The sequence below is a fragment of the Varroa jacobsoni genome, unplaced genomic scaffold (genome assembly GCF_002532875.2).
Source record: "Varroa jacobsoni isolate VJ856 unplaced genomic scaffold, vjacob_1.0 scaffold_1490, whole genome shotgun sequence".
Classification (NCBI taxonomy): Eukaryota; Metazoa; Arthropoda; class Arachnida; order Mesostigmata; family Varroidae; genus Varroa; species Varroa jacobsoni.
This window is the reverse complement of record NW_019214392.1, coordinates 41,836-66,970: the sequence shown is the minus strand read 5'-3', so window position 1 is coordinate 66,970 and position 25,135 is coordinate 41,836. Positions and strand designations below refer to the sequence as shown.

Sequence of the window (25,135 nt, the reverse complement as noted above, 5' to 3'; positions counted from 1 at the left end):
CCAGCAGAACTTACAGAACGGGCTGCGAGGAAGAGGTATTGTAATTTGGCACATTACTTCCGACACCTCCCGTACTCTGAGGCGAGGCGTAGCCCTGAGGGTTGCTGCTGCCTGACGGTGAGTCGGTCCGGTTATTCCACTGGCTAGCGACGGGGTAACTGTGGGTATGACCGACGTATTGGTGCCGCAAAGGCGCTTGCGGTACAGAACCAGTCTGTGGCACTCCATTAGCAACAGGAACTGCAGTGTAAACATCTCTGGCGTATCCATACATACCGCTCTCCTACAGTTGATAAATAAATTAAGCCTATGATAACTTCCATATTAAAAAGTGCGAATTAATCACTGGTTTGTGATTCGCTCTGAATGCCAATTGTCATTTATCGTTCATGATACCTGAACGTGATGTGGCGTTTTCTGTGGTAAATGCTGCGCTGAACCTGCCGTCGTTGGGTTCGGGCTGTTTGCACCTGCTGGACTATACCCAGCCGCATGATATTGCATAGGACTCGCACTCATCTGTTGCATTTGCTGCTGAAGTTGGTCTGACCGAAGTGGGCACCGTAACGGTGAGCCCACACCAAGCTGCATTTGCTGCTGGGGTGAAGGATGTACGCCGGAAGCCATCACACTTCCGATGGGAGCAGGTCTCGAAGGGTCTTGTCGAACGCCCTCGTAAGAATTCATCGCACCGGTCGAAGCTCCACCTCCTACATGCCCTCCAGCAGCTGCGGTAGAAGGGACTTCGCGAGCGAATATCTATTTAAAACACAATGTCAAAGCGAACATGCTACGGATATAATATACAATATGGCAAATAAATATACAACAGGGAATGACTAATGACGGATGGTAAACAGACAAATGCAATATGTGTGTGTTATGTGGAACTAGCGGCAATGGCTTGCCAGTTAAGATGAAGAAAATCGACAAAAGTATTGGTAACCCGATAAATTACCGTAAACGAAATCCGTGAAGACCTTTTCTCGACATAACCTTTTAACACAAATGCCCAGTCGCTGAATATATTCGCTATCGTTGGTAGCGCGCTGATGTAAAGGACCAATATTCCGTCTTTGCTTTCAATCAAGCTATCACTGAGAGTCAGTTCTTGCAAGTAAACCAGTTGTCTGAATATATGACTTCCGTTCTTCTAACTTAGCTCTCATAAACATTAATCAAGTAACTAACTCATGTTTTCATGGCGGATGTTCGACGGTGTTGTTTGCATTTACGTAGTAGTTCGCGTGCGTTCCACAATGAGATTCTGGTTTCCACGACCCCGAGCTATAAAGTCGTACATAGTTATGAACCTAAGCAACAATGCGCTAGTAAAACTCCTATCTTTCTTTTGGGGGCAAACTGGTCTCCTACCATACCCGACGCATTTTCCAAGACGGTGGACATCATCTCCCAATCGATTTTTGATTTTTGTTTTAAATTCGCGAGCTCCAAAGTTTACAAGTCAAGCATTTTTTTTTTTATACAGATGCATCATGCTGAGTGTCTATTAACGATTACAAATATGTGCAAAAAAATAGGACGTAAATTCTTTCAAAATGTTTACATTTTGGTCTAACCTCTAGACATTGGTTCGCCATATGTCAAGGATGGGCGCAGACGGTATCTAGCCAAATCAACTCAGCTCTTTTAGTCAAAATTTACCTACGGAATTAAAATTATTCATTTGTTGGTCATATTTGACTCGAATGATGGCGCCATCTTTAATTTCGTTATCTGTGAGAGCTATTTAATGAATTATCGATAAATTGTCTGACCCCATTTTCCATACTAGTACAATCTGTTATAACCTGATTAATCTAAATTTAAAATCAGACAACTTTCCCCATACATACTTTCTGAGCCCAACTCTAAGGCAAGTCCCCTGAAGCAGAAACTGTTAAGGGATTGATTTCAAGTCTCGTTTTTCTACATTATCTGATGCTGTTTGATTATCTAGCAGTCACGAACTATCTTATTAGAAAATAAAACAAAAATATTCTTCGTAGAAAGTAGAAAAACGTTTGTTTGCAACGAACTCTAATAAGAATGCTATTTTCCAATCATGACGAGAGCCGTCAGTAATGATGTTTAGAACATACCGTTCTTGGAAAGCCACCGGACTACGCAGAAAACTCGAATTTATTATAAAAAAACGGTTCCGGAAATGGACGAAGAGGATTCACAGTAGAATTATTACGCAAAAGCCACTTCGATATGCTTTTAGAATAATGTGACCATGTGGGTCGGGCGTGACCATATAACCTACCACAGAGGAGTGTTCAATAAGAATCTCGATGATAATGTTGCAAAATTTGATGTCCATTATGGCAGCTACGGTCTCTTCCTCAGCCCGTAATAACGTCGGTCCAAAACACACGCCTAGATTGCTGATCGACATTAAGTTAGTTGCTTTATTATCTGAAACTCTGAAATAACGGAAGAGTTGAAACAAGTATTAATTACTCACAATCAACATAATACCGTTAATTCGAGATACACAGTACGAGACAGCGAAAGAAAAAAACGCTAAAAAAAGATGGGATATGCTAGAGACTCGTGAGACAAGACGGCGATATTATGTGTTATAATGTTAGATGCGTTACCTTTTTGAGTAACGTATTCACGCGAGACTGCCATGAACTTACTTAACAAGATGCTCGATGAGCATTTTGAGCATCCGATAATTGATAGCCGGAAGTTTCTGGACAAGCTTTTCTACTTCGTTGACCCTTTCCTGGGCATTCTCAAACTTCGCTGCTTTAATGAACTCCTGATATAAGGAGAACGTGAGAAGGGGCTCTTTGAGTAATCGAAGATAAGTCTTTAGCGATGACGCGATTGTCTTTACTTCCCATTCATTAGCGTCCATCAAATTCAGCTGATTTCCCTTTTTCTTGTCTGCAAATTGTTCTAAATTGGCCAAAAATAAACGTTTGGATATTACTTTTTAGTTCCTAAAAATGCATATCGGGGCGAAAAACCATCTAGCTGCGCTTGGTAACGTCGTCTAACCAAAAAGTCAGTACGGCGAACGTCAATCTACACTTAAAATGTATATATATAATAACGATTATATAAGTAGTGCGTTTTTCAAAATCATAATTATCTTCTATTTGTTTCCTTTTTCATTCAATCCGCATAATAGTGCGCATAACACGCTATTGCGCCTCGCGCAAATTGCACATTATATATGACGTATTTAAGCGTGTACTAACCCACAGCGAGATTGGTGAGTTTTGTCACTTTAGATGTGACTCCAGCAGTCCTATAGATTCCCTGATCATCGATGCCCCTCTTTTCAATGGCTTCGATACACAATCGAACGAATCTAATGCCGTCTTCTGTCAGAAAAACGTTGGTCTGCGCTGTATTCCCGCCCTGACCGGCGCCTCCTGCTATCGTCGGGGCCCGTGGCTCTTTGCCGTCCATAGCAGCTAGCCAAAGACGGTGGTCTTCGGCATTCAGCGCTTGGAACGTGTAGACGGTGTTGTTGCCGGACCCGCGGTCACGTGGCGTCACGTCGAAGCAGTACCGGCGATCGATGGTTTCAGACATTCGCCGCACGCACTCTGCCAGGTGCAGCGTCTCGCAATTAGTCTATACGGCGAAGGTCGCCCGTTGAGCAAACACAGATACAGTCGACGATGAAGGGCCAATGAAACACCGCCGATGAGGCAATATTAACGTAAGAACGGCAGATCGAAGAAAAGGCACGAAATTCGTGGAAAACATGATTCGAAAATATTCGCCGTACGTAGCGTTTTTCAACAAATAAATTGCGGAGAGAAACATGTAAAAAGAGAGAAATAATTACTGAAGTTAGTAAATGAACACATCATATGCGTACGCATGCTAACAATAATTGCGTTATCAATCTCAGACTGGCAGTCGATATAGTCGGCAAAGCGATATTTCAAAAATTTAATACACAACCTTATACCAATAATTAAGAAAAGCGTAGACAGGCTTCTCAGAGACATTCCCCCATTACCCTGGTCTTTTCTATAATACATTACTCACGATTTTCTGGTTTCCATGCTGAGAATAGGGTATCATGGTGAACTTTCTATCCTCTTTACGATACTGGCAGAAGTGCTTGGTCCAAACGGTCCCGAGGTGCTCTGAAAAAAGGAGTGGTTTTTCTGCGCTGAGACGTGCAGTCAGTTAGTCATGCACGTACGATACAATCGAATACAGCCAGAGGCTGGCGTCCATTTGCACGTGAGCAGCTGCGAAATCTAATGGGGATAGTCTGATTAAATAATTTCCAATACATGCTCTTTGTTTTCTAACACCGGCAATGGCAAAATTTCCTCTGAGCAGATCTCAGCGTCATTTTTTTGTGAAGGACTTGCTGACTCTCTGGGTTACTAGCAGAAGGATATAGTTTCAAACAGCAGATGTCATTAAATATCCTGTTTCGCTTCCGCTATACATTATGGAAGGTGTAAAAATGAGTCGTAAAAAGCTGATAAGATGGCATAATCGGCTTACTTTTAGGTAGGATTAAACCCATACGTTGTATTATAAACACATCACTAGACTCGGCAAATACCTTCTATTCTATATATTTTAAAACATACAATATATACTTTAAAAAGCGATGTACCCGAAAAGGATAATAACCTGACTGTAAGCCTAGTCAACTATACCGTGCATCAACCATATTCCGAGTACCGTACTAACGGCCCAGTTTTCAATTTGCTCATCGGTTATGGGTTATTTCAAACCAGAAACATATTGAATGAATAAATGAGGTGAGTTGAAATAAAAAGATGCCGACATGCCTATTCGAGAGTACACATGCATATACCCGTACTGAAGTGAGGGTGTAGGAGTACTATCTTCGTTAAATAGGGACCGTAATGTATGTTATCGCCATTGCGAACTCTCTGTTTGTTGTTGAAATCAGGGAAGCACAAGGCTAAATTATATGCAGGAGAAAATATGGCAGTAGGAAAAATTAACGTTTTCAGGTATGAAACGTGTTTCATATCTAAGTTTTCTCAAAGAAAACTCAGCATTCATATAAGCACACAATCAAGAACTATTCTAATTGAGTACTCTCCAACAATACCAACTCTAACACAACATATGGACCTGTTGACGCTACCGAAACGCCCACTAGGCACACCCATCACAAATCTTTCCTGCACAGCTAGCTATTATTCATGGAAGCTCGGTGGAAGAAGAGCGGAAGAACACTTCCTGATATCAACTAGAACATTAGAGCTAACCTTACGGCACAGTTCGTAAAGCAAGCTCCTTGTCAGTTATTAGCCTAGTGTTTTAAACGCTATGCAAAAATTTTAAAGAATGTCCTTTACGCAAGTACGTGTCTTTGCATTCGATATCCATTTGCAATACGTATAAGCCCGAGTCGTGACAGAAGCATCACCGACACTTTGAAAAATTGAATCAAACTACCATTGCAACGGCACGATGTATTTTTATTGGTGTCATCGTAGTAGTAGGGAACAGCCGCAGATGCAGCGATGTTATTACAAATTGACAGCCATCGACATCATATCTGTTGCAAATTGGCATATCATGCAATTACCACGATAATTTACTATAAAACACATATCATTACGATAGTGCTAATAGTACTTAGTGAACAAGATTCCCAAAAAACAACAGCAGCATGCTCGTTCTGGCAGATGGAAGCACCAACCCCTAGCGGAACTTAACCAAACAAGCGATACTTACTCTTCTCTAAAAGATACAGGTAACCTTCACGCGTGTACATGCGATTTAGGGATCCGGGATCTTGCCTCTACGGGTGCGGACCGGGAAGGCAACGAAGATTATTTGCAGACGAAAAGAAAAATGGGACGAAAGTCAATCACAATAGAACGCAGAGATGATAACAGAACGATTGATCTTAACAGAACGGCGTCAAGAAGTGGGCAATCAGAACTATTAAATGATACGTTATTTTTGTTTTCTCTTTTTCCGGAACTGCGCAAACAAACTGGCTTGCTAGCTACTGTTCCATTATTGGAATTGAATCAAAATTATTCTTAATTCCTTTTACTACTGATTACTCAGCCTGCACAAGGAGTCGCTTTGGTATATCTTCTCGTGCCTAAATATAACACAATTAATTACTCGGGTTCTTAACGACATATCCACTTGAAGTCACACTACTAAAAACCTTACTACATGAAGCTGTTCAATAACTCATGTCCTTTTTTACCCCTCGGGCTTTTTTTTTAACTGTTTCCTCTGTTAATAGTCACGTGTTATATTCTGTTAGAAAGCTTTATAAGGATCGTTACGACGCTTTATAGGTGAAGAAATGGCTCTCCAACGGTAGTAGCAACATGGGAAGCGATAAATCTAGAACCGGCGATTACTTAGATTGTGATCTAACGATAGCTAAATAAAACGCATTTGATTCACAACTTAAAAAAGCGATTTCTTCATTACCAATTATTAAAGATCACTGAAGTCGTACATACGTAAATTTATCAGCAACACAAATCATGCTAGTCAAAAAAACAGATCAAATCATTTGTCTTCACTGAATTTTGCATTAACTAGGTACTGTGTGCAATGCAACGTGCCTGAGTAGGCGTGTCTGCATTCAAAGCGACATTAGGGTTTTCGTGAGGTTATTTTAGGTGGAATTAAATATTTTTACGGCAACGGCCAAGGATACGCAGTTCTAATTGGGGTATAATATATATACGTACGTATATATATTATGCCTATATAATATACGTAAAGACATATGCCAACATGATTATTGTGTTTCGATATTGCTGGCATTGTACCAGTTTACTGCTTCGACCAGACTACTCCATAGCCATGTTTTATAGATAATCGGCGAATATTAGATTAATATGAAAAGCTAACATGTGGCGTATTTAACTAAAATAAATATGAAACGGCAGCATCCTGTTGAGAACGTTACCTCCGACAACATTTTCTTCATGAGATTTTCAGCTTGCGAGTTAGTTATCTCTAAGCTTTCTCTAGTTTTTTGCAGCTTTCGCTGAAGATCAAGGTTGAATGAGGTGAACTCATTGGAAACCTCGTGACCCTGATGATAAAATGTTAACCAGCCATACATGAATCGAAGGATCTGCAGCAAAAAACAAGAACAAGCAAAATATATTATGTTTAAATCGAACAACACAGGAAAATAAGTCTTGGTCTTGCAGCAGCTAGTACTGTAGACGCAGATCTTCAGCAAGCAGACGCTCTTCGCTCTTTATACACAGTTGCATCTATTCTACACGTCATATAAAGTTGCAAAGATCTTTATTTGGTTTGTATAGAAGATATGGTGGAATGGAACCCTCGGAAAGGTACAGGAAACACGTTTAAATCGCATTTTAGAAGGGAAATCTTTTTATTAATTGAACATTTTAGAGCACCTAACTAGTCGCAATTAGTATAGACATAGCGAAAAATATATACTTTAGAGCCAAAGCCAAATTGCTAACTTATAACGAGTTTCATTGCATAAACCCTATCCTTAACGAGGACCTTCCAAGCTCAATCGTAACGTAATATCTGCACACTCACTCTACGATCACCTTATCGATCGTTAAAATAATAATGACTTACTGTTTCCACAAACTCTGTCTTTTTTCCTTCTTGAACCCGTTGCAAATGAAGCACGTATTCCAAGGAAATCTTGAATAAGCTGAGCTGGGCTGAGCCCACTTCCTGATCCGTCTGAAAAGGCGGCAGAAGATCAAGAGTCACGCACGAATCAGGCAAGGTACACAGTAATGCTCACTATACAGGATACACAACGAGTAAGTGCGTATACTATCGAATGATTTTACTACCACTGAAATCATTCCACTGCAGATAGTCCATTCTGGCTCTTTCTGCTAAAAACGCGCGCCCCACGTTGACGTTAATGGTATTAAACTTCATCCATGAGTGTATGTATCCTATCGATACACACCCAAACAGACAGCCTTATACTTACATTAGTAAACTGGTAATGCGATTTTCGATTACTATGTATCTCGTAGGAGAGAACTCCGACTTCACATGCCTAAATCTTCTGTATAGAGGACACATTAAGAATTAGGATCGTGTTGACAATGGTATTATCGCACGAAAAATCCCGTATTCGTCATTGTTTAACATCACAATCGTTACCGTTCGGTTGTATTTGTTTAGTATTGCGCTTTGCGTATTGAATGATATACACGTTTTACCGCTACAGCCCTTGCCGTCGTCAACATGGATCCTGCTTGCTAGCCGTTAGACCCTGTGCCGCTTTTGCGGCAACGATAACATCGATCATTTGACGTCATTGTTATCTACAATGGGAAAACAATTCACGATGGTCAATATCTCGTTTCAGTAGAGCTTGACACCTATCTTAGGAGGAGCTCGTATTTTGTAATGGCATTCACAAACGAGTTGATCTATTTACTAGTTGATAATCAACGAAGAGAAGCTGGATGGTGATTAAGGGAATTGAAGTTGTGGACCTTGACGAGCGCAGCGCAGCGCAGCGCAAACCAATAGATCGCTTCAGGCAGCCGCCATGTTTGTTTTTATTTGCCCTCTTCAGCTTATTGCCCCTTTGTCTGTTCCATTCTCCGATCCCCACCAAACCTAAGGCTCTTTGCCCATAAGCAGATGCCCCATCTCCGTTCGCTTTATACGTTCCGCCACTGACGAAACCTCTGCCGTTCACATTATATATAACGAGGAAAAAACAGTACTTTTCGCAAGAAACACGGCTCTCGTGTACAATAGTTACAAACTATTAGTTAGCTAACTAGGAAACTTCACATGCGCTTCACAACAACGACGGTACTGTAAAACGCTATTGTAACTGAACGTAAATCGAAAACCCATCTGAGAAGCCGGTTAGAAGCCGGTCAGTCGTCTCTCAATATAGACATAGGCTTAAAGTTGTGCTGAGGGCGTGTCAAACAGACATAAAATTAGGCTTGTCATTGTAACTTCTTCAAATATTTGTTTCCTGCAACAAGCAACTATATATTCAACTATATATTTAGCAGGTTATGTGCATAAAACCATTCTAGCAACTTTGCATTTTTTCATTCGTCTGCTTATCAGAGACTATAGGAGAGAATGCCACATAAGCTGTCTACTTAGGGTCGCACCTTACCCAAGAACCTCCCACTTTTGCTGGTGGCGCTCCCTTGTGAGGCTCGGAAGCATTAACGCTGTTGGAGTAACTCGAGAAAGAAGAACGACGGCCTCAGCCATACTCCGATCAAAAGCGCCACCGCAGGCCAAGACCTATGTAGATGTAATAGACTCAAATAAACCATTCAGTAACTAATGACAGAAATAATAACAGAGATAATAATGTGCAAAGGTTTAACCAAAATGGAACACGAATATACCTCTCATATCGCAGGAAATTAGGGAGACTTCCACAGTGTTGATCGGCAACCACACACAAACAAATATAGAAACAAACTTCAAAATTTAACGAAATATACGCTTAGAGTCCGTTTACAACGAAAATAAAGGTACGTAAATATACGTAAGTTGATGTTGACGTCCAGTATTTGTGATGAGCTCATTTTGCTACCTGTAGACGACAACCATAGATCACCACTTAGAAACATATCAAAGGAATTTGACTCAAAAAAGCCTGCTGCTAGCTGTGGGTCGAAACCTCGCGCGCTAAACCGTTCCCTCAAGCAGCAAAAAGCACCGACCTATCGTGTGGCATTTTATTAAAAAAGCACATGTTATCGGTCAGTACGCAGTTTCTACGATATGTGCGTGTTATAGAACTGCTCTGAAGTGGGGTTTTTAAATTATCATAGGAGCTGATCGTTGTGCACTTACATTCTTCATGCAGAAATAACCTACAAAGGCCGACCAGTTTACCCGCGACAAGTACTGGCTGGTCTTCATGGCTACATAAGCACTCTGGCATATCCATTAAATTGTCCCGAGTGGACACATATTCAATAAGCGTCCGTAGACATGTATTCAATATGCGTCTGCGAGTGCCACCATCAAGCCGCGTATTCTAGAGGGGTACGCAGCCTCGGCAGCCTATCCAATCTTATAAAACGAAATATATTCTAATAGCTGAGAAAGCTTTAGGCGCTTCGCGCAGCCTTCAGGCGAACTATAAACTAATGTACCGCTCATTTATCTCATAGGACTGAAATAGGTGGTATGGAAAATTCTTGTTACGCGTAGAGTACGCGAGGCTCCATTGGAGTCAACTTTTTAATTATTTCAATAGATCGCACGGCTTCCCTACCGGGTTATATAAACCAAGACCCGGAAGAGATTTAGACAAGAGGACACGTGTAGTGCCTAAGAGTGCTCAGATTTCGAGTTCATGTGCCACAGTCTAGTATGTCGATTCAGGTTCTGCCTCCGTCAAGGCAAAGGTTAGCCTATCGCTGCGAATAAACGACGTGTTTTTGCGGTTCTTAATGGAAACAAAGGCAAGTGAGCATTAAAAACTTACATATGTTTGTTGTAACATTTGAGTCCATATTTTACATTGCAATCACTATAGTAGTCGGGACATTCGAACATTCATCGCAGAGTGGTAGTAAAATTTTCATATAACAAATAAGAACAAAAATATTTGAGTGTTATGTCAAAAACAGCTGTTCGAGATCGGCAGGCTGGCCCTTGACGCAGCCGAATTGTATTTTCTCCTTGCTATCTCTACTAGCTAATATAATACAATATATATATATATATATATATATATTATATCTAACTAAGAATCTCGTGTAGATACATTGCCATTGACCCAGCTTCGGGGCTCCAGTTTTTATAACAATATCGGCGTGACGTAATTACTACCGATTTCCCAACAAACTGTTAGCGAACTATAAAAAGGTAGAACTTTTTTTGGTCTTTGCGGCGTTCGGTCCTAGAAAGATGCTGGTGTAAAGAGAATCAGGCAAATTTAGGCTCATATCGTTTATCATTACTTAAACGTTAGGCGATCGCTTGTTTAGTTGTAAACAAATCAAGCTATCTAACTCGGCCAGCTTAAGATCGTACTTCACGTGTTAGAGTTTCACAAAGTTTCTAGTTCGCCAGGTGGTTTTAACTTCATATCACCTGTTAGTGGCAAAATGGCGCCAAATAAAGTAACACATTATTTCACTATAAAGTTGAATGTAAAATAGACTTTTTGGCGTTCTCGGTGGTGTGGCCGGGTCCAATGAAAACAATGAACGATTAATTGAACAGAGGATTTTGTTTTTTCAGCATACATACGTCTGTTGTGTATCATAAAGATATTTGTTCAATGAATGGCTTTGATACCCTCAAAAAGCAATTAGGTATGATAATTATGTTTCTACGGACAATAACTACGAGACTCAGTTGGAGTTACCTTCATTCGAATCAGTTATAGGCCAACGAACGCCTATACAAAGTTGTTAGACCGGCCATGTCATCTGTGCAGTAGTCTACTCAAATGGATCCTTCCCAGCAGCTCTCAATAGTATTCTCGTTATTGTTCATTCGTACTCTTTCCACTTCTACGCCTTTTATTACGTAAATGTTTGTTGTCTGATCAAGCTAGCTCTGACTAACTGCGCACTTCGTGGCTATATCGACTTAGAACCATGAATCTGACATTCAGGAGCGTGTCGATAGCTCTTCCTGTGAAACTCCCCAGAGCTGTTCATGCTTCTGTCATGAACGCTACTGTTAGATTAGTTGATATTCTACACGGGAGTCAAGGACGCATCGCTGCGAGTTCGTTTCTGCGTTTTGCGATTCTCTTGCACTTCAACTGCGATCCAACGCTGGTTCAAAACCTTCATGCGACTTATAGGCAGCAATATATGACCAAAGTTATTGGACATAATGGTTTGACTAGAAGCGATCATAGATAAAAGAAGTGTCAACAACTTCCGTGGTTTGTTGAGAAGTAATGAAAATTTACATTACGCACTTCGCCATGTTTATTATCAAAGAGGTTCATGATTTGGCACAATGTTACCAACGCTGACCCATCGTAATAAGCGTGATTTAGTTACTCTGTGGACCGTCACGCCTGTGACACCATCTTTTTTTTTCTACAGCGTACCTAGCTAACTACCGATGTACTGTTATTAGTAACAACGCTACGTTTCAGTTTCATACTATATCAATTTTTCGTCGAGTTCCTATGTAATGGCCGGCCTCACTCAATTAACTTTGACCTTTTGATATACCGTTGATTAAAAGAAGTGTGTAACTCAAACGATTATATCTAAAGCTAGGGCTAACGCAGAATGAAAGATTAGGATAAGATGTAAAGGTTCCCTCGACAAGCTTTTGGCCCAAGGCACTTGGATTGACATACGATTGTCCGCCCTCGAATACGGAAATGAAATCATAGTAGCACACCAATATACCAGTACCCTAGATAGTGTCTTACATAGAACCCTAAAACAGAATTTGCCCCTCCAGCTACATAGGTCATTTTCTGTGTTGACTCTAGGAACATTTGTGCGTTTCGTAAATTCTATTACGTCTCATTTATGATTATTTACGACTCAATCAATCCTTAATAAATAGATCAATTAGCTGAGCCCGAAAGATCCAACCGAGCTCGATTACGTGCAGTAAACATTGTTAGTTCTTTACGTAGAGTCTAACAGAAAAAGAAGTACTGGCCTCTTTTGGATCACTGTCGTCTACCAATGATTTCACAATTTTGCGACGTTAAAAAGTTATTCTAACTACTAGTCATGTTTTTCTTTGACAAATACGCTTAAAATTCATTATGACTACTATACGAGTGTAACTTACTTTTACCAAGGTTAATACTGAAGTATGAAAGATTTACCTCTCGAGGTTCGCTCTTTTTGACGGACTGCGCGAGACTCTTCTCCAGAACGCTGCAGTATTTCGCCGTCTCCTTCTCGAAGCGTTTTCGTTTTTCTTTTGCTTCTCCGATCCGCTCTTTCCGAAACCGGTCAATGGGCTCAATAAGCGTAAACGCGTTCAACAACTGCATACATAAGAGAAATCCAATACGAATACACTTAAGCGCCGGTTAATAACAGTAGTTTGACTGGATGACTAAATAAAAATATCGCAGAGCTTCATTTACAAAACGGACCGCAATGAAGCGACCGGAGAGAGCACCCTTTGAAACGCACGCAAGCATTTTATTAACAAAAACAAACTCTAGCCTACAAATAGGTATTTTATACTATACATACGATATGTAATACACTAGTTTATCGATACACAACATCTTATATAATAGCGGTTAGTTTAGTTGACTTCTAACACCATGCAACGAGATTTGTCACTGAAAATACACCACTCTACGCTTATGATTACATGGCACAGTAACCATCCGAATACTGTTATATATATTTGAAGACAGTATCCTTTTTAAATACATAGGGACAGTCAAGTGATCCGTTTACAATCTTCCACACTATTCTGTCTGTTTCGAATTCTATGTCCACCATTGCCATACTTAGAACTTGCTTTTGCCCCGGGCTCGAACCTAAATCACAACGAGTCCCTAAGATTAGCAGGCAAATACGTTACCCATTAAGCTATCATGGCGGTGCTGTCTAATTAATGTTGTTCTACCCTAAAAATATTAAATAATACCGAATCTTTGGAATACTGACGACGTGTAGTATTTTCAAGATGAAATTTCAGGTTTCCCAATCGACCTTTATGCTGCAAATATCCTAAAGGTGTAGGAATAGGAAAATCTAGACGAATCAACACTCAAAGGGGCAAAAAAGAGGTTATAATTGTTGCAAAAAAAAAAAAATAAAATGCTATAATCCACATAAATTATCAAGGCCTTTTTTAAAGTCAACTCTGCTTATTAACTGGCAGACGTGGAACTTATTGAAGCCTCAACTATCTCGCGTGGCACCTCCTTGACCTTCGCAGTCCCGTATACGACTAAGAGTCCATCTCAACATCACGCGTCCAGAATTCGTTATATCTGTCAAGTTAGTATTTAGGATTTACTTCCTCGTTCCATTTACTTTGCAATCCTGCCCGAGTTAGAAACATGACGGGGGAATGACGAAGTTATGATTTATTAGAGTAAACGTTGCTATAGAACGCTTGAATCAGTTTGGAATCCTTGTTACTTGTTAATTAAAACTATTATTCTTCTAATTGAACGAGCCTTAGATTGATTCTTAACGAACCCCTGGGATTCGCGTAATTTATCTCATTCCTAACATAAACTATAATAAATATACACTATCAGTTATTTCATTACAACAATCCTGCTTCACCTAACCCCTCACATTTATTTTGTCAGGCAGCTCAACTGGTCCTAGATAGGGAATAGGGTTGTTCAACTTTTGAAGGACATACATGAACGAATAGGCCTTCGGCTAACCTTCAGCAGATGTTGCTATTAATAGTATCAACTAACGCATTTATTTTGTTCCTTTTTATTTTCCTTGTTATTTTGTAGAATGTTAACAAAGCTTAATTTTTTTCTGATAAAAAATAATTATGATTTTATATATATATATATATATATATATATATATATATATTAAGATTGAATCTCGAAGCGTTAGGAAAGCTTAAGGTTTCCTTCGTCTTTTTTAATGAAGATCTTATAATAATTTTATGTATCAGTTGATTCACCAAGTAAGGATTTTTTTCAATTTTCATTTCTCAACAAATAGCTATGCACTTTATGTTGAATGAAACCATGAAGATTTCATATTCCTCAATTGGTATATTGATTTTGTTTCTAAGCTTATTAAGTCTGCCATAATGCAAAACGTCTGAGCTACGTCGAAAACCTATAAAGGAGCTTCATATAAGTTAGAGCACGTGAGTCTGAAAATGAGGGGAGATCCATAAGTTTCACTACATTACTATAGTTTCATGGGAAACGCGTTGCCTGCTAGCCCAGAGTGTTATGTACGACAGCCGAGTATGTATGTTCATTTAAGAACTAACTTCTGATTGCATTTGAAACACTGGGCCCTTTTAAGGTATAAAACAGCCCGTTTCCCCCGAGACCTCACCAAGCACATTACGAATATTACTGCGCCGCAATGAAGAATAGCATCAATTTATCGCCGACATTATCGCAGGCATGCTATAATTGGTGGGACGGAACAACGGTACTATGTACACCGCTATATCTCAGACTTGTAATTTTCTCCGTATTAAAATACCATAAAACCATCGATCTGTACAATAAAGTTGTGCCTAGCCCATAAGTGCGCACCAACTTACTTCTTGTGTTGTGTTTAATCGCGCATAGTCAACTTAGCCACAATAAATTACCTTCGATCAATGACGAATTTTATCATATGTATGCGCCTGTGAAATTTATGACAAAAAAAAAAGAACTTCTGTTTGACTGAACTGTTCGCTGCTTAATTCACGATGTCACGAATTAGGGAAGTTCGTACTAACAGCGTTAGGTATGGGCAAGACAATCTGAGATTCTCATTTAGCTAGCGGACTCCTGTCCAACGATAGAAAAGATAAGTGAAATATGGCTAAATTTAATGGTTAGTACTGAAATACAACTATGCTTTATAGAGGTCGTAAAACAGATCATATATGCCATAGCTGAACGTACAAACAGGACTTAAACAAAGGTTTGACAGACTGTCACGCGATGCTGAAGGCTGTGGTTTTCTATCGACCTATGGATTGCTTAAGGATAGTACAATTTTAACAGGTGTTGTAACCTACGTTCGAATATCATTTTCAGATTATTTCTTTTTTTAGCTTTCAGATTCTGCGGACAATATTCCGAGTTTATGACATATCTTTTGTAACCTATGCTTTACCTTTTTTTTTGTTTTTTTTTTTAGCTAAGACATTTTTTGCAAGATACAACTAGAAAAACAGCTGCTAAACCAGCTGAAGAGTTCCTTATACGGAAATCATACATCTTAGAAATACAAAATGCTAAATTTGAAAAAAAACATCAATTTCTTTTAAACGCACAGCTATAAAACATTATAAAATCAGATATGTTGTATAGTTTATCATTGGACGTATTCAATCTGTCCTGGACATTTCTGTTGTTCTATATTATTAATAGTAAAGATAAACATGCTGAACAGTATCGTTTTTAGCCAGTAGATAGAACATCGTTGAAACGCTTTCGATTAGGTCTGCCTGTTTTGTTCGATCTTGATCGTTTAGCGGAATCACTACGTCGAATCATTCGAATTAGCTTAAAGAATTCATTGCTTCACTTATTTATCTTGCCTGATAAAAATGGAGTCTATATTCCTGTGTCTCTCGGTGTGGAAAATGAGAAAAATCGAAAACTTCTGTGCGACCCCTCGTGCGAAAAAAAGGGTAGCAGCGTTCTCTAACATTTAATTCGGTGATAGTAGTACTGGTTGATACAGCTCAACAGGGTACGAATGGCCTACGTAACAGTGTCACCAGCGAAAGGCACTAATAGAAAAAACAGCAAAGGCAATTGCTATAGACAATGAGCAGGCCTCAACTCGCTTTGAGCAGTTAAGTAGCTAAGCCGATTGTACCCCCCAGGCGGTTGGAACGCCCAAATCAGATGCGCAAACACATGAGCTAGCCGTGATTGGACTAACGCCAGCGTCACCATCAATATGAACATCGACGTCATAATTGTCAACAACTTCAACCGCTGCTGTTAAAGGAAGACTGCCTTCTCTCTCTGCTACTGTTACTACTTCTGCTAGGGGGGCATACATTCAATGTGCCCCACGACGTTACAGTTCTTATAAGCCGACTGAATATGCTTATACTTCTCTATATCGTCATTGGTAATCGATCAGAGTAACTGCTGACGATGGCGAAGATGGCGCTGACGGTTGTTTGCGACGGCTAATGTAATCATAAACTGATGGTAATCGTATACACGATCTTCGAGCGTATCAGATGGTCGAAGTATCGATGCCGATCTAATACTAACGGCCGCAACCTCGACACGAAGAAGAAAAAAAGCAAGTAAATTGAAATATACATAGACGTCTGAAAAGGCCTGATGCGAAGATGCGCATGCATTATCTATGTTACATTACGGCCGATGCGCGGGGATTAGTGTAGCTTCACAACATCCATTTGATTATTATCTGGTCACAAATAGCTAACCACTGTACAATGATGTGGACTTCAGTATACTTGTTGTAGCGGTAATACTATTGATCAATCGTGATAGTGGGATATGTTATCAATAATATGATTGTGTTTATATCGCGCACAGAAACTAGTTGACGTTGACAAAGGATTTTCGATTTTTTTTCCTTGGGGCCTTTTTGTTAACTATGCGATCAGGTGGTCACCCATGAGAGGTTTTCAGTTCTGTAAATCATTGTTTACCATTCTATCTCGTTCATCTTCAATTGCATTTAGCAGCCTGCTAAACTCTTTCAGGGAGTTGCCGATTACAATCTCATCGTCCGTTTGACTTGTTCCTATCGTCTCGAATCGAAATTCTGAAAATGTTTTGGCCAGGTTCCGCTGTGCCCGGGATAGATCTGAAAAAGCAATCGTATAGGCGTTAATTAATTAATCGCTAAAATTAAACACCGTCTTCGGTCCATTAGAATTACTCAGAGAAGTATGCCTATAGAATTTCTATCCATTACGGTAATTATACGTGACTAGATAGATTTTAATTTCATCATTGATGAACAAGCGGTTTACAGCGACCAAATAACTTGCAGCACGAAGCAAGTCACCTTTTTCGCTACTTTTGGGTCTATAAACCTATTTTGACTAACTGGAGAGCAACTGTAAGCTTATATGTAAACATATATGCGAGTTAATGTTTAAGTTAGCTAGCTTATACGTCCGGGTCACGAACGCGTTCATTTAAACGTTATTTGAATACTTTCGTTATTTCATCAGACATCTAGTGTGACACACATGCCATTTTCGGTACGGGCACTGTGTTACGTGATGATATATAACAAAAAAAAAGAGCGATGTCGACTACTAACGCTTTACTACGTATCATTAAGGTCAAAAAAAGGCAAATAATCACCTCCGTTTAACTTGTCCAAAATATGAGCCAATTACAAACCTTCTGTCTGGTTGACTTTGTAACTGCGAAATGTAAGCTGCTTTTCTTGGGTAGACGGACCGATAGCGTTCCCGTTATGGTAAGATCTTATTCATCGCTTATGGCATCCTACGCTCATACGCGCTAATATAAACAAACGGAGTTACCCGAAATATTAGCTTTGGCGGTAGCGAAGCGAGTCGTTCGATCGATACTAGCAATATTTCCTACTAATACCTATATTTAAAAACATCACAGTTCCTCTAACAACGATAGATTTTCGTCAGTTATTTTCCCATTGCTTGCCTTTAACTCTGCCATAAAGAAGATTGGAACAAAACATAATAACTAATTATAGAGCATCACGTGATTTTATACAACTCATGGAAAAGTATGAGGTCAGAACGTTACTTTGGAGCTAAAATCGTTGCTTCGAATGAGACGTCCTTACTCGAATAGCTTTTATAGTGGCGCTCCCATTAATTGTGCGGGTATCGTTTCACAAAATAAAATCATGTGTCCTATACTTAGTTCTTGGGTTAGCTCAGTAGTCACCGTGTACCCCACAGTGACACGAATTTATTATAAACAACTGGGCATCATCTTACAAGCATGATCGTTCCCAAACAACACCCGCTACCCCCGACGCGCTTCGATATTATCGGTTGTCACCACGGGTAGTGTAGCCGTTATTTCACCGTTAGCATCGTCCGATTCCGATGTCAGCGATTTAACGACAACGACTCAGCCTCGCTACAGTAACCATAACGATGGCCTCACTTAATATTATTGGCCTTCACGGCTGACGTTGCCTACATGTACCATCTTTACATTTGACTATGTGCTGTGTGTCCGTCCGTCTGTCTGTCTACGTACGTGTTTATGTACCGTAGCACGCTGACTTTAAGATAGATTCATCGTCGTTTGCTCTCAACGGATGAGTGGAAGCAAGTAATATCTGCCTCTTACGCTGCTAAAGCTAGTCCGTGTGGCGTCACGTTGTCGACGTTACGTCTGGCTGCCGGGCTGCTCTGCGACACAACAGCATCAGTAGGAAGCATTTCTCGCGCGTACACACAGGACAATTGGCAACAATTTCACCAGTGTCAGAACTGCCATGCCAGGGCAGAGTCATCGACATATCCCACGCTAACGTCAGGCGGCGTCAATGACGAAGATAACGTTGATGAGAAATACATCGGGTTGAATAGCTCCTCCACGGGCTTCCGTCTACCGTTCGCTTCTATAGCGGACGCTTGAATCGGCGAAATCTCTCCCACGCGACAGGACGATATCATACCCATTGGCGAAAATAGCTGGCAACCATTCGTATATTAACATACGAATATCTAACTGGTGAAGAAGCGCGAACAATATTGTCCTTAGCTTTACACATCATTACTATTATTCAAATTTCAGCCGCCACGCAGACGAAACATTCACGCCGCGACAGCGTTCCAAGCATCCTACTCTATATAATATATATATATACATATATATATATATATATATATACATACATATATATATACATATATATATATATATATACATACATGACTTCGCTTTAACCAAGTTTAAAAATCGAATGCACTCATTCTCACTGTATCAATCCATTCATTCGTTTAGTCTGCCCATATATAAATTGACATTGGTGCAAAAGACCGTTGTTACTTGTGCAACGGAACAGCATCGTTAAGTGGGACCGTTTGACAGAACGTATGGTGCCCACTTAGCACAGCCAGCATTATAACAAGTGTTATCATTTTACATTATGACATTTGTACAGAAATTCAAGTCCGACATAACTTTTCTGCCTAACCTTTAAACGGCAGACAGAAGAGTGGGCCGTACTGCCAATTACGGAACATTTCTTACTTCTTAAATAGAAATTAGTTCTAGGACTACTTGTTTAGCTGTAGTGCGGTGCAACGGTTTTCTCTATATGGGTCGAAAATTGGCCGGTTATGCCCGTTATTCAATAAGCTTTCGTTCATTATCTAGCTTCTGCCATCGACATTTACAATAACTGTTCCATTTAGAAAATGCTTAGAGCAACGTTTATCGCGTCACCTACTGGTCTTGCATATCATAGTTCTAACAGTCAGTAATTGAGGTACTTCGATGCTCTTAAAATATTTCGCAATTCAATAATACTTCTAGAATTTATAGAGATTGTAAAATTATGCCGAGAACTCTTTGATCTTCCAGATCGAGCAAAACTGTTCTTGTTTCAACTCTACGGAAACCTGTATGTAAAATTTCCTACGTGCTTTCGCGTAGTTTTTGCCACCGATACTATGAGAAGTCATGACAATTTTCATTGAAGCAAATTTTATAAACATTGAGGTATTCATGTAAGGCTTAGAAACTTTCTGTTCCTATTCATGCAGAACCACCTATTGTGTTAATCTAATAAAAGCGGCGCCACTAGTAGTTATCTTAGATTACACGTCACGCACGACATCTAGTGAGAGTTCAACGAAGTCTTGAGACAATTTTAAGAGTTAATTCCTTATGAAGATATTACTTATTGGCCATTTTAAATACGATAGCGGCTCGTGTCAAAATATGTATTAAACGCATTTGAGATGTTGAGGTAAGGACACTTTCAGTGTTACTTTCGAAAGTGCGCTGGAAGAGGAATTCAAAATTGCTGACTAAGATCAACGAGCGAAGAGCATGAACGGTACCATAGTTCTTAATTCCTATTTATAACCAATGTCTTTTTTATCAGCCTATTTCACTCCCGTGAAATTTGTTACTGTTTGAGATTTTTTTTTAACTATTCAAATGTCCGCAATACAGTCCGTGTTTTTTTACGTTTTATACCTAGTTGCAGTTGGATTGTAAATAGTATCGAGTCACGACCAGGCGGGACCAGGGATCCAGTGAGTAGTATATGACCGTTCTAGACAACGAACCTTAGATCCTACTCGTTTTACTAGGGAAATATCAGGTTCTCGATGATTAAGAATCGAATAGAAGTTCACCTCCAGGTATATCTATGGCACGAAAGTACACTTCTGATAACTACTTTGTTCGAAACAATATAGACATGGAAAAGCCTCATAGAGAACTGTTCAGTGTGCCATTGTCACCCCTTTCCTTTGCACAAACGCCACCTCGGGTAGGTGTGAACGTTCGGGCTGAACCTGAGCCCGATTGGGCTTGTGATGTCGTCTTCGGTCAGGATTAAACCTTGTATACTTTTCCACTACTCTAAAATTACATCAGTTGCAACTAAAACAAATACGCTTAACAAAACAAATTTAGAAAACGAGATTCTCTTTTTACAATAAATATAACGAACATTTACGCATGCCGTAGATATAGGGTTCGTGTATACGTACATCGGCTACGGTTTATCGTTCGATTCATCGTGCGTAATGATGCTGATCTCATCTAAAGCCATAAATATCAATATAAGCTATAGGTACATTTAACATAACTGGTTGCGCAGCCTATACTTTAAACAAATTTTTACTCAGCTTTATTGTTTTATATTTGTTTGTTAAGTGCATAAGGGGAACTCTAACTAATGTATTATAATAAGACAGCAGAATGAAGCACATAACTGATAGATTTAAGAATCTATCCGTAATAAACGAATGTGAGTACCTATGGGCCTATGTGTGTGTTTGTGTTGTTGCGCGTGTGCATGGGTAGGCCGAGACTGTCCTTTGGTCATTAGGGGCTTTAATTAGATCTCATTCGTTTCGGCTAGCTGTGTTCGGTTCTAGGTGGGTAATCTGTTCGGTCCTGGCATTTGCGCATCTCCTGCCTTTCTTTATGCCTGTCCCCAAAAGTTGAAGACAAAGTCACTGATCGGCTTCCAACAGTGCAAGAAGCACTCGCGAATACCACCAACGAAAACAACATCTTCCACGACCAATATAAGCCCACGCAGGCACAGCACGAAAAAACTAAGTCAGATCACTATTTTTTCCTCTTTAATACATATGACTGGTTGCTGTGATAAGAGGAACTTCGGCAAACGTAAATAGAGTGTACAAACCCGTAAAAGTAGTGACCCCCCATTCAATTCACATACATTCGAAACACTCCGCCAAATACTGACCCGCCTCCACGGCTGCTACTGCTAATGCGACAGTGTCAGGATAAGGCGATTTGTATTATTTGGTGTAGTCCTAGCACGTCAATTACGTCTCCAGTTACATTCTTACAATAGTAGACCGCGTCCCTGTTTCAGCCAACAACCGAATCTTTATTTTGCGTGGGGCATCTATCGCATTACAATCCCGCGATGGTAAAGCATTGCCCAATCGGCTAAATAGCGAATAGGTTCGAGAGTCAAAGCGAAACCTTGTTATTACTTTTGATTGCTAAAAGTAAGAAAAGTTTATGAAAAACGCACGTCTCGTTGACGGACCGCAAACGCCATCGCTCGGAGTCGTATGGCGTATTGCCGGCGTATGGACGTACAGCTTTGTAATATCTTAGCATTATTTGGTCTTAAACAAGTGAACCGGTGAGCTGTGACGTAGCATGAAACCGCAATGTCGAAAGTCATTTCGAGCATAGCGTTCCAATTAAGCAACTAGCCGTTCGATTAACGTCAATACTTGATGTAAATCACGTTTTTGGTGCTATTGAGAGGCTTTTTAGTGTCAAAATATTTGTCTGTGATTCATCATAAGGTCGATTTAACCCATCGTAAAAACTTTTGATTGAATGCTTAACCCTGAAATGTCAATGTAGACGGTAGATGGTCCAATTTGGTCGGCTATTCCAGGGGAAATGATTAGGGATCAAAATTTACAAAATTAATACGGTCATCGAACAACATGCCCATTTCAAGGTAGCACCATTCGACGTTCAAAGATACAGCCAAGCATTGCTGGGCATGTGATAACTGCTGTGAGCCCTCACCTACAGTTGCCTTCAATTCTTATAGACAAAATAGCTGCAAACACTTCAGCGATTTAAATCGATTGTTTTTTTAGCATGTCTCCATATGTATCTTTAGTGTTTCCATGATATCATGATCGATTATGTTTTCACGTGTAGTTTTTTTGCTGCGATAAACGGCCTCAAATAAAGGGCCACTTGCTTGTACAACTTTTTCTACGTTCAAATGTTAGATCTGAACGATAATATTCTCCTAGAAGATGTCTAACTCTGTTATTATTGCTTCACTCGTTACCATGTCTACGAGTAAGACATTTAGAAAGACGTCTTTTTTTCTTGCAAATGTAACGTATTTAATGCATTGTAACAATGGCCTTCGCTTTACAGCATGTAGATTATTATATTACTGAATACTCTGTTTTAATTATAATAACGACTTTCCAGTAGCCCCTTCTTTGTTCCGGCGAATATGGATGAGCTGCACCGCGCGACTGCCAGAACCTTGATTTTAGAAAGACGCAAAAGGTTCTTCACATTTGGTGAAAATCATCAATTTTGATTTCCTATATTTGCATATTCAAAATACAAGTATCAGTGTGGGGCTGAATACACGAAAGTAACTTGAAAATATGGGTGTAACTTCTGAACTCCTGTTGCTTTCAAGGCCAGACTTTGTAAAAGTAGTTAGCGCAGCTATGGAACAAGTCTTCCGTACACAGCTATAGATATAAAATGCAAATGTCAGATATTCTATTCAATGGCGTTTGTTCTATAGCCTGGTTATCTACAGTAGTTACAAATTCAGTGACATGATTTCAGTGGCAGGGTCTAAAACTCGGTTTAGCCTATTTACCTTTTGATATTTCAAGACTAAAGCGTCAGCCAACAGATGTAACATACTAGTTTTTTTTTTCATATGTACCTACATTAGTCACAGCAAAGGTATTATTGAAAATATATTAAGTTTGGATATCGTGTTCAGAACCGGCCCGCTTGTTTAGGCCAACGTGTTCAAGACTAGCATACGGGTTAATCAGATATTTATATTCAGCTTTAGGCATGTCTTGCTAAAGGCGTGCGTAATCTGTGTTCTTACTGTGGCGTCACCACCTGCATTTCCGTGACCCAATAGAACGTTTGTGGATGTCATCAACAAAAAAGGTTTTCGTGTCAATTTCGTATAAACCTGTTTAGTCAAGAGGTTTGTTAGGGTCGCGACATAGCGTAAGTTATACGTTGCTGCCTTTTATGGTCAATCACTCTCTGTAGCGCTGATTGCCCGATTAAACTAAGGGCTATTCTGCAGTCTGGCTATTTATTAGCTGGCCCTGTATACAATATGTAAGAAAACAAGCGTCTCTCATGCAGTGGTTATAGATAGAATCTCTGTTGTGAAGTCGGAGCCACTGCTATCAAACGTCTACCAGCAAGACCACTATTGCGAATGCTCAAAGAGAGTGGTCTGTTGATAGCGTAAGTCTACGGGAAAAAAGATCGTAAGACCGTGCCTGCCTGCCTATTATGCCAATAGTAATCTGGCTCCGCTCGAGTAAACAATTTGTGTTGGCGCCAGTATCATAGGCCATGTTGAAATCCACGCTCGCGCACCTTGATCGAATGGGAGTGTGGCCAGCCAAAGCGGATAGAAGGGCCTGATCGCACTACCAGCTCTCATGTTCGCTGAGGTAGGCCAGAGGGAGGCCTTCTAGTCCAATGAGGTAGACAAAGCATTCAGTGGCTACTGACTAAGCATCTATTTATACCTCTTACGTCGTTGTTCCAGTTCTATTCGACTGGAGTCCAGCGGCTGACAGATCCTTGGTAGCATAAGTTTGCACCAGTTGTTATTTGTAGATCGTTTAATCTCACAATTGAGAAAGGAAAGGACTATGCTATTTTAACAATCAACAATCATGTGTCGTAGTATTATACTTGCAATTTTCAAAGCCGAACTCGAAAGTACGACTGCTTTTTGAAGTGTACGGAAGTTAGCCTACCCATTACCCATACCACTGACTGTAACACAAGTATAGCAGGGCAAAAGTATGCCTCCACAGTAGCTTTTCTGCTAGCATGCCTGTTTTTGTTATTAGAGTCCCTGTTTTGTTTGCTAAGTGTCTATTACTCGCATAGACATTTTGTCATATCGGAAAAGCAGGTAGCTCTTGACAGGAATTGCACTGACATTGGACCAGGTAGCAATTTGCGGAGATATTCATTTTATAAATAGCAGCTAGCCAACAGCTTCAAAAATAATTTGCGGTCAATGACCATCAAAAATCACGTTTTGGCATA

The 25,135-nt window shown here is 40.0% G+C and overlaps 1 protein-coding gene across 4 annotated transcripts in view; it reads right to left on the bottom strand.

Annotated features, from left to right (window-relative positions):
• Window positions 1-25,135, bottom strand: part of Graf (GTPase regulator associated with FAK) — a 48,799-nt gene that overhangs the window by 6,174 nt on the left and 17,490 nt on the right. For 2 of the 4 annotated variants that reach the window (XM_022850814.2, XM_086972522.1), the window contains 11 exons: window positions 17,284-17,441; window positions 12,788-12,952; window positions 7,582-7,692; window positions 6,923-7,093; window positions 5,713-5,779; window positions 4,024-4,145; window positions 3,219-3,600; window positions 2,649-2,913; window positions 2,270-2,429; window positions 397-759; window positions 15-283 (listed from right to left, as the gene is read on the bottom strand). In XM_022850814.2, coding sequence (XP_022706549.1) covers window positions 15-283; window positions 397-759; window positions 2,270-2,429; window positions 2,649-2,913; window positions 3,219-3,600; window positions 4,024-4,145; window positions 5,713-5,779; window positions 6,923-7,093; window positions 7,582-7,692; window positions 12,788-12,952; window positions 17,284-17,441 — 2,233 coding nt within the window. Of the gene's footprint in view, window positions 1-14; window positions 284-396; window positions 760-2,269; window positions 2,430-2,648; window positions 2,914-3,218; window positions 3,601-4,023; window positions 4,146-5,712; window positions 5,780-6,922; window positions 7,094-7,581; window positions 7,693-12,787; window positions 12,953-17,283; window positions 17,442-17,989; window positions 18,115-25,135 lie in introns of those variants that run through there. The other 2 variants (XM_022850818.2, XM_022850815.2) reach the window with 2 other exon arrangements.